A 10,879-nucleotide genomic window follows, 5' to 3' on the forward strand; every position below is an offset into this window, starting at 1 on the left:
CTTAACTCTTCTAAATTGTTGATTCTACTGATCTTGTACCAGTATCCAGAAGATTCCACTTGTCAGGGTCCCAGTCCAAGCCACAGAGAGGATCAATGATCCAGAGAGGGGGAAGTTCCAGTTCTGTCAGTTCTCAGGTATGAGAAGGGAAAGACCAATTGGTATGTCTGCTACTAGTTCCAAATTGGAACTGTCTGCATGAATTATAAAAAGTAATTGGGTTCTAGTTTTATTGTTATTTGTTTTGTTTTGTTGTTTGTTGTTGTTGTTGGGGGGGGGGGGTGAGTATGTGTTGCTAGGGACAAACCCAGGGCCCTGTGCATGGTAAATAAGCACTCTACCACTAACCTACACCACTAGCCCTAAGTTCTAAGATATTATCATTAATATTTCCCTTAATTACATAATAGGTTATAAGCTTTTGTGGGATTGATCAAAGATGCTCCACAATATCTATAATCTCTTATCTATGCAAAACTGTTTCAAGTTCCAAACAACTTATTAACAAAAGAACTCTTCAAAATTAAATTATTATAAGGTTGGGCACTAAGTTAGACTCACTACCCATAACTTCTGGGGCTCACATTTTCTTCTTGCTCTTATGCAGAAGGGAGAGACAATCCTAAATAATCAGCATATAGCCTGCTATGTGATTGCAGTAATGCTCTTAATTTCTAAACTAACATTTTCAGAAATATCCAATTTATTAATCTGTAATACATTAGAAATCTTTTTGGTCTTCCATGATTTATGTGATGTTAAAGAGGTCATGTTCACCTTTCCTTCTGAGAAATCACGTATCCATCTAGGACTCTCAGATTTAAGCACCAGCTGACAATATATGGCCGATAGTCAAACCCGGGAATGGACGGTGTTGCCATCACACAAGGATTGTTCATGATCGACAACTGCTCCAGTTCAGTTAAAGATGCCAAAAAAGAGATCTGGAACAAAGGATATATTTGTTGAACAAAATGGACTATTCAGTGTCAAGCACGGGGTTTCCGCTGATTACACATCTTTGGCAGCATTTTAGAATTTAACAATTTACCTCTTGTTCTGAAAAGCAATAAGTAATACTCTTTCATTAGCAACAGACTTCCAAAATCCCAACAATATGACCATTTGTCCTTGCTGCACAGATTCCCTTAAAAAGTATCAGCACTATTTCCTAGGAGAGATACTCCTATTTTGAAAACATAGGGTGCCTTAGTAATCCTTGAAATGTAGATGTCTCACTATCACCAATCACTTCCCAATGTGATAGCTGCAATATAATAAATGAAATTAAACCTTAATGTGTGACTTACATCCAGAAAAAGTGGGGGGAAAAAATAACGATTATCTAGAGCCAAGTGTTTCGTCTTGATGGATTTTCTTCTAAGATGCTCACAGTCTAAAAGTGAACTCACTAACCTCTCCAATGCATCTCCTGGACCTTCCAATATCCTGGATCCCACAGAATATCTTCAAATTTTACCTCATTTAAGTCCCGGATTTCATTTTCTGCCAAAGACAGTATAGCAAGACTTCTGGGTAGATAAGCAGGTGCCATTCTAAGTGAGGTGATGATGTTTCCATGTAAAAGCAGGGTCTTGAAGGTAAAAACAGTATGAATTACCAATGAATAAAGTACAAATAAATTGTCAGACAACATTAAAATGGCATATGCAAGAATAAAGGAATCTATTTTGTTATACTTGTCATTGCACATAAATCAAGATTATTAATACTTCAAAGGGACCTAGGATATATTCTGATCTAACTTTGTCTTTTCATGACAGCATCTTAAACTCAGGGAAGGTTAAAGACTTGTCCAAGTTAAAGACTTGTCCAAGCATACTGTGAGATTTACCTTATTAAATACAGAGAGCAATTTTGAATACTCTCATTCATTTCCTTCAAAACACCAAAATAGAGGATGAAAAAAGTGAACAAAAAGTCATTAAAACAATCATACAGGGCTGGGGCTGTAGCTCAGTGACAGAGTGTTTGCCTAGCATGTATGACGCATTGGGTTCAATCCTTAGCACCACATAAAAAAACTAAACAAATAAAGGCATGCTGACCATCCACAAATATAAAAAAATAAAATAAAAAACAAAACAAACAAACAGACCAAAAAAAAAAAAAAAATCAACCAGGGATTAGGGAGTATCTCAGTGATAAAGCACTTGCTTGGCATGCACAAGGCCCGGGATTTAATTCTTAACACAGCAAAAAAAAATAAAATAAAATAAAATAGCCCATAGGTTACAACTACACTCTTTTGGTAACTAAAAGCTAGAGGAAGCCAGGAGCAGTGGTGCATGCTTATGATCCCAGCAACTCAGGAGGCTGAGGCAATATCATTAAATTCAAAACCAGTCTAGGCAACTTAGAAAGGTCCTGCCTCAAAAAATAAAGTAAAATAAAATATAAAAAGTTGCAGATCTAGCTCAGCACTACAGTGCTTCTCTACCATGTCCTAAGCCCTGGGTTTAATCGCCAGTACCACCCACACACACCAAAAAAAAAAAAGCTAGAGGAAGGCAGAATGTGCATTTTGCATATGAGGCTGATTCACATTAAGTCAACAACAAACAAGAATAAAAACAAGACTCTGAATATTCAGGATTCTGATCTGGTAATCATGTTTCCATTCCAGAAAAAAACAAAAACAAATTAAAATGTTCAATTATCTTTAGTTCATTTGAATTCTCTTAGTATCTATTAGAGTAGTATCTGTCTACATCAACGTGTTTAGTATAGTTGTTGCTAAAAGTGATTTCTCCCAGCAGCTCCAGAAGCTGAGGCAGGAGGATCCCAAGTTCAAAGCCAGCCTCAGCAAAAGCAAGGTGCTAAGCAATTCAGTGAGACCTTGTCTCTAAAAAAATATAAATAAAATAAGGCTGGGGATGTGGTTTAGTGGTCAACTGCCCCTGAATTCAGTCCCTGGTACACCACCCCCCATCCCCCAAAACCAAGTGATTTTTGAAGAAACACAGAGATAAGATATTGCTTCTAAGGTTTAATGAGTTTATTCTGATCTAAGTACTACTATCCAATGAATCAAAAATACAGAAAAGGCCTACATATGTTTTTCGAAGCTGTGATTTCATCTGTTGATTGCATGATACATTACCCTTCATTAAAAAGTACTGTATTCTATGGGCTGGGTTTATAGCTCAGTGGTAGAGCATTTGCCTGGCACATGTGAGGCCCTGGGTTTGATCCTTAGCACCACATAAAAATAAATAAATAAAATAAAGGTATTGTTGTCACTCTACAACTAAATATATTTATTTAAAAAGTGTTCATCTTTTAAAGTAAAGAGAAATTAATTGTTAATTAAGTAGCAACTATTACTAAAAAAATAGCAACACTAAGTGTTAAAAAAAAAAAAAAAACAACTAAATTCAGCCAGGCATGATTGTGCACACTTGTAAGTTGCAAGCACCTATTAGCACCAGCTACTTAAGAGGCTAAAGCAGGAGAATCACTTGAGCTCAGGAGCTGCACAACAAAACATAAGACCCCATATCAAACAAACAAACAAAAAAGACTCAAGTTCAGGTTTTGTTACTTTCAACCTTACTAATGTGTTTTTACTATATAACTAAAGCCACTAGCATGTTTGCTGGTTGAGCATGAAGGAAATTCTATCATGTGCACACAATGGTAAATAAGAATCTTAGCTACAATGATCACTTTCACATAAAACAAATCAGTCATAGAAACTAACAACAAAGCCAGGCATAGTGGGGTATTATTATAGTCCCAGCATTTGAAAAACTGAAGTTAAAAGATTGCTTGAGAATTTGGAGACTAGCATGGGCAACACACTGAGACTCTGTTACAATAAAAAGAAAGAGAGAAGATAGGATAAAAAAGAAAAGAACTATAAAAAACTCCATACTTTATTTTGGTACTCTAATAGAATTCTTATCATAATAAAAACAATCTGTTCTTCATATATGGGAAGCTAATTTGAGGCTAATCAGATGATATTTTCTTGTTATTTGGGATACAATTTCAGAAATGACAGAAAACATGCTTACCTTCAAGGATATTAATTTGGATAAATCACCTATCTGGGGTATATTATTGTCTGATAAATCAAGGTGCTGTAGAGCTGTGCAGCTATTGATTTGTTCCATGGCCTATCACAAGAAAATTATCACATTATTTATTGCACTCAAAATCAAAAATTAAAATTATTCCATAGTTCCTGAAGCTGAAAGAGTTACCTACCATATCTTATTATTATTAGAAGCAGGGCAGCAAAGTTGAACAAGAGAAAGGGGAAGAGTGCTAACAAAATTTAATAAACTATCATGCTATAAATTTCCACTCTCACAATTCCTCTATGAATAGAGGACTAGCAAGCAGTTCATACCATCCTAGATATTTAGTCTGAAAAAACCGTAATAACATGAAAATTAATACAGAGTTTACAAGTTTAGAATGTAGCCAAACAGCCTGGATTTAAATCCTGGCTCTGCAACTTCCTGGATGTATGACTTTAGGCAAGTTATTTAACTTCTCTATGCTTCAATTTCCTCATCTATACAATTGGCATCATAACTATACCTACCTCGTAGGCTGTGGTGAGATTGAATGACCTAAAGCAGATAAAGCACTAGGAGAATAACTAGCATAAATTGTTCAACAAAAGGCAGCTATTACTATCATTTAATCTAGTCCACTGAAAAGTAAGACAAAGAAACACTTATTAACTTATCCAAAATTATACAGTTTCTAAGTAGTGGAAGCAGGACTAGAATCCAGATATCATGACTTTTAAAACAGTATATTCTCCATTGTACCATTAAATATTACTTAACCCTTAATTCAGCAGGACATAAACTCTCTCCTTACCATTGTATTTGTTTGATTGACTTTTTTCCTAAATATAATATGGATTCTTGTTCCCATTTACAAGAATACTGCTTTGTGTGTTTAAAAATGAGATTTTTTAAAACTTTATGTTGACAAATGTTATCCCTGGAGAATGGGAGTAATTTCATTTTTTTTTAAACTACTTATTTCTATACTGCTTCAATTTTTCTTTTTTATAGAAAATAGATCTATAATGAAAAAAAAAAAAACCTAAAAAACCTAATTACTAAAATAAAATACACAGTTTACCTTGAGATTATTTCCTGCCAAATTCAGCCATTCCAAATGTACTAGTTCCTTTAGCCCTTCCACATAGCCAATACTATTATGAGGCAAATTTAATACTCGCAATTGGGTCAGTTTGGCCACACCCATCATCCGAACAAGCCGATTATTAGCCACTGACAACTGTAGAAAGGAAACATATCATTATTCCCAGGAACAAACAAATATGTGTGTGTGTGTGTGTATGTTTTTATGTGTCTATATGTGTATACATGTGTATATTATTTTCACATTACAGTGGTTTAAAACACACAAACCCAATTTGTACCTTTCACATATATCATCTAAATCTATTATTTGCAATATAATTACTGGTTTTTTGTTGTTGTTCCTAAGCAACACAGGTATAACTGAGTGATTAGACCTCCTTCAATCACTAAAGACCTTTTTTTAAAATATTTTTTTTAGTTGTAAATGGACTCAATATCTTTATTTTTATGTGGTGCCAAGGATCAAACCCACTGCCTCACACAAGCAAGGCACGGCTCTACCACTGAGCTACAGCCCCAGCCTCTAAAGATATTTTTAACAAAGCAACAACTTGAGAATGTAAGCCCTGAGTCAAAACCTAGAACATAGAGAGACACATGACAGAGACCCAGTAAACATTTCTTGGATGATGAATGGTTGAATAAACTCTTTACTCTCATTATTAGGTAAAAAGTTTATCTTTTTTTAAATTTTTTTTAGTTATTGATAGAACTTTATTTTTATTTATGTATATGTGGTGCTGAGAATCAAACCCAGTGCCTCACACATGCTAAGCAAGCGCTCTACTACTGAGCCACCATCCCAGCCCCTAAAAAGTTTATCTTAACACTGTATTTTACCAACATAAAATGTTTTTTCTCTTTAATAATGCTTCTTTCTCTAGTCCATTCTAAATGTAGCACATACATGTTCATATTCAAGAGAAACTGTCATGTAAAAATTTAAGGCAACATTTACCGCTTTCCAGGCCTGCAGAGTTACTTTTTGTCAGGTTATTTTATTGCTTTATTTTGTTTAATAATAACTTAGTGCTATTTCACGGATAGCAACACCCACCTGTATTAATCGTTTGCATTTCTCTAGATTTTCCAATTTAATAATCTGATTTTTATCCAGAATCAAAGTGTGAATATCAGCTTCACAGGGTAAATTTGAACCTAACTTCTGTAGTCCCTGCCCTGACCAATTGACCACTGATCCTTGAAAAGAAAAGAAAATTTGTTAGAAAACACACAAATATGACAGCTGAGCAGAGGGATGGAATTATACTAATAAAACCTCTATACAAGTTAGAAAAATACTACAGCATAATAAACATCAAAATTTTAAAGCTCCCACTATTGTGCCCCATCCACAAAAATGGAGTCCTAATTAGAATAAGATATATCCTATGCTTGTATAATTTTATCAAAATGGATTCTACTGTCATATATAAGTAAGAAGAATCAATAAAATTTTTTTAAAAATGTAAAGCTAAAGCAATCTTGAGTTCTAAATAACCACAGATTCAATAACTAATTTTTCCTCAGAAATATCAAATTACAACTAGATTTGTGATATTCAAGTTTCTATAATCCTTTGAAATTGTTCACATTTAAGTATGAGCTATTACTTCCATATTTTGTACGTAACAATGGCATTTTTTTATGGAAATAAACGTTTGATAAATATCAATCTGTTTACAACCTAAACAGATTGGGCCTATCTGTAAGTGCCCAAACTATTTGAAAATCAAAGCATAGTTCAGTTAATTCTATAAAATAGAATAATACACTCATTACATTAGTCTGATGCTGAGGAAAGCTCTTTAGGGTAACATAACAGACATTCAGATCCTGGCTCCACCAGTAAACCACTTTGGATAAGCAAGTTTCCGATGTCTCTTGAGCTCACTTTTTCTATTTCTGTAAAATGGGAATTTATCCTATAACACCTGCCTTATAAATGCTGTTACACACACACACAAATGAGGTGAGCAAAGCATTCAGAAAATGGGCTCATAAAAAATCGCTCTATAACCGTTAACTGCTATTATCGTCAGTTAAATTGCCTTGGTGGGCTATGGAGGTGGAGATTTCTTAAGAAAAGCAACCATCAGAAGGGGCGGGGCCAGAGAAACTGCCAATTTCAAATTTCTACCTAGATTAGGACTACTGCGGGAAATAATCAGGCGTGATTGCTCTCCCGGCGGGTCTCAACATTTCCTATTACCTAAAGGCTTTTAGCATGTGAGGGGTCTTGAGCCCCTCTGGGAATGTTGTTGAAAGCTGCATGCTGTCCCAGGAAAGTGCAATCTCCTCACACTATTCCAAGAGATCGACAGACCTCTTAGAACCGTCTACCGACTCCTGCCCCAAGAATTTACGGCTCCCAGACAACCAGTCCCGGGTCTGAGTAGTGGAGACGAGCCTCGATCTCGGTCCAGCCGCGGATCCACAAGGCGGCTACCAGCCTCAGAGCCGTAACCAAAACAAAGGAGCCCAGGTCCGGCACTCCACAGGGGTATCTCCGGGTCACAAAAGCACTTACACCTCGCGCTCTGCTCAGCAACGATGCAGAACAAGGGGTAGAGAACTGTGGGCTCTGGATCACCCCTAGATTTTTATCACGGCCAGTGGCCATTTCCAAGTGTTCCAAGTCAGTCTACGGAGAAGAGTCTGAGGAAATGTTTCCTGAACGTTCTTGGAACCGAGGGGGAACACGGACGCGTGAAGCAAAACAGATAGATCCTGCCAATTCCTTTTAGGCATTCCGAATTCACAGTAAACGTTTAAGAAAGGTCAGAGCAACCCGAAGCCCACCGCCCAGCCAGGCTTGGGAGCGCGGGACGCGGACGACTGGCGTCGCGAAGGCTCCTGGGGACTGAAGTCCCCAGTACAGCCCTCGCCGCGCCGCTGCGGAGCGGGACAGCACACCGTGACTACAACTCCCAGAAGGCAGCGCGCCTGCGCGTCGCCCACAGCTCCGCATCAAAAGAACAGGTCCAGAACTGCATCTCTAAACCCAGGCTTCTCCTCTCTACCAGGCATCTGTTTAATTCGGCTGGGTGGAGTAAACTTTGGGATTCTGGGGTAGGGATCGCCTTACCTTCTCCGGGAGGCAAAGTCGCATCAGCGCGTGCTACAGCCATACTTGCCGCTTGATAATAACACCAGGCAACCGTCCTCCAGCCGCTCTGTGGAGCTTGTGGTCTGCAGGAAAGAGCCGGAAACTACAACTCCCAGGATGCACGGCACCCAGACGGCTCAATTGGCTGCCTAATGATGTGAACCCGAGCTAAGATCTGAGCGGTAGTGAGCTCAGGGACCCTAGTCAACTGCCTTATTTGACGGGTAAGCAAATGTCATTGTTAGATGATCGTTTCACACCCTGCCCAAGTGTTTGCGAAATTTGAAGCCTTTATCATAGGATGATTATAAGGATGCTCCTTACTGAGGACCGAATTTGGGAGCTGATTGCTAGAAGTCTCAGTGAAGGCTGCCCCTTCTTGTGACAATTCTGAATAAGTTTAAAGATTTCAATCAACTCAGCCATAGGAATAACTTGGCGATCTTGTTGAGTCAAACGGATGTATACGTTTATATGAAATTTTAGTTAAAAGTGTTTAAAGCATTCCGAAAGAGAAACTGTTATACATTGCTTTTAAGCAGTTGTTCTTGCATAGTTGGCAGAACTTCTGACCTGGGAGTATATTTAATAAGCGTGAGCTCATAATTTTTTTTCCAGATAATTCAAAAGAAGTTTAACATATAGTTTCCAAACTCAGGAATTACATTATCTAATTGAAGGAGAGTAGGCTTACATTTTTTATATACCTATTACATACTAAATGGTGTAATTTTAAGTATGAACTTAATATTTCAGAAAATGGAGAAATAAAGGTAAATTATAATCTTCAGGAATGACTTGATTGGGGAAGCAAAATGGAGCTCTTTACTACTTTAAAACAGTTCAGAAGTAGAAAGTGAAAAGACATTAGCACAGGCTGCATGCAGGTGAAGGGTGCTAAAGAAGTTGTGCTCACAGGAAGTGAAAAAATAATCTGATACCAAATTTGTATACCAAATATACAAAGGGAACTTCTGCTTTCTTTTACCAACTCTCCCATTTTATACTGAACTCCCCTCTTTCTGAAATGGTTCTCCAGTCTCTGATAATTTGGGAAAATCGAGTAACTCAAGCTTCTAGATTTTAAGGCATTTGATTCTGTAAGGACTCCCTCCTTCCCAGGTTCTACTACCTCTGGCTTCATTTGCCTTAGCTTTTTTCTATTTCCCACGGGATTAGTCTGAACCTGGATCTGAAGAGGCAATGAGAAGGAGTATTCTTTTTCCTTTAATCAAGAGACCCATTTCCTAGAGAACACAGTCTTATTATATGTGTAAGAACAGCAAATATGAATATTGCCTGTTCTCTGTGTCAACTAAAATAAAAAAAACAACCAAAGAGAGATTCTCCAGTGAATTTATTTGGGAATAGAACAGCCCTCTGATGGGAATGTGTATACCATAGTAAACTATGGGAATATTTGAAACGGAGGGGAAACCTGAATAAACCACCCACTCTTAGTTACTGATTAAACCTCCTAGACCTAACCCTCCACCTTCTCATAGTTAACCTCCAGTCACTTTTCCCTGTACCTGCTCATACATATCTCAAACCGTGTCTTCCTGGAAGTAGACTTGAGACTTGCTCTCCTGGCTATACACACTTGGCCACATTGTGACAAAACATGTTCTCTTTTGCAAAACTAGACATTTCAGTGAGTGGCCTACTGCATGGCAGGCAAAATGGGCCTGATTTACTAACATATTCTAGTAAGTTGAGGGAAGGGAATTACTTTTGTTGTTTTATTTTTAGCTTTTGTTTTTTTGGTTTTGTGGATCTGGGGATCAAACCCAAGGCTTCACATGCTAGGCAAAGTGCTCTATCACTGAGCAACATGCATCCCTAAGCCAAGGGAATGTTTTTAAAGACAAAAATGAAGATTACATCAGATATTTTGAAACAATCTGAGTCACAAAGGTAAATTTTAGAAAGTGGAGTCAGTCCAAGATGAACAGTTACTGGGCAGATGTTCTTGTAAAAGTGCTTTTTTTTTTTTGTTTTGTTTTGTTTTTTTTTTTTTTTTGGTTTGTTGGTTTTTGTGTATGGTTATGGTGGCTTTTGTGCAAGCTTGTGGCTCTGCCAGAATCTCTTATGATAATTATTATAATAGAATCATAAGGAAGAAATCCTTCCTTCATAATTCTCCAGCTTTATTTATGGTTGTTGTTGTTAGGGTTGACAAAAGTGACTCCCTTTTTATTCTGACAAGGGTCACATTTCTTTCACACCTGAAATGAGCCAGGATGATTGAAAAGACTATCTTTCTAGCTCAGGGATAAACAAAATGTTGACAGTAATGACTTGGGAGGGAATTCTGGAAGTTTAGAGAGTACTTCAGAATCACAGATTTCTGCAAATTTACAGCAAGAACTTGTTGGAAACAGTGTATAAATTATGGGTTTGTTTGAGTATCATAAGGCAGGGAGACTATTTTTCTGGGAACTCCTGGGTGAAATTCCCCCATCCAAGAAAGCCCAGATCATGCTGGTACCCTGACTTAGCTCACAGCCCTAGGTTCAAACGCAGCTGCCTGGAGATGGTGGAACCTGCCAAGCCCCAACTTGTTTTCCCCATTTTTATCCTGTTTTCCTCAAGAAACCTACCACACTGAAAC

General features: G+C 37.4%; 1 protein-coding gene across 4 annotated transcripts in view; it reads right to left on the reverse strand.

Annotated features, from left to right (window-relative positions):
• The window catches only part of Cep97 (centrosomal protein 97), a 30,346-nt gene extending 21,964 nt beyond the window's left edge, over positions 1-8,382 (reverse strand). For 2 of the 4 annotated variants that reach the window (XM_046455291.2, XM_046455292.2), the window contains exons 1-6: positions 8,245-8,382; positions 6,214-6,356; positions 5,131-5,289; positions 4,041-4,142; positions 1,481-1,594; positions 778-944 (exon numbers count right to left, since the gene is read on the reverse strand). In XM_046455291.2, the coding sequence (XP_046311247.1) occupies positions 778-944; positions 1,481-1,594; positions 4,041-4,142; positions 5,131-5,289; positions 6,214-6,356; positions 8,245-8,287 (728 nt within the window). In that variant the 5' untranslated portion in view covers positions 8,288-8,382. The other 2 variants (XM_058582891.1, XM_058582892.1) reach the window with 2 other exon arrangements.
• Positions 8,383-10,879: the final 2,497 nt, after the last annotated feature.

This window comes from Marmota monax, unplaced genomic scaffold, assembly GCF_021218885.2.
Source record: "Marmota monax isolate L192 unplaced genomic scaffold, Marmota_monax_Labrador192_F-V1.1 WCK01_AAM20220418_F8-fsc00053, whole genome shotgun sequence".
NCBI classification, from domain to species: domain Eukaryota; kingdom Metazoa; phylum Chordata; class Mammalia; order Rodentia; family Sciuridae; genus Marmota; species Marmota monax.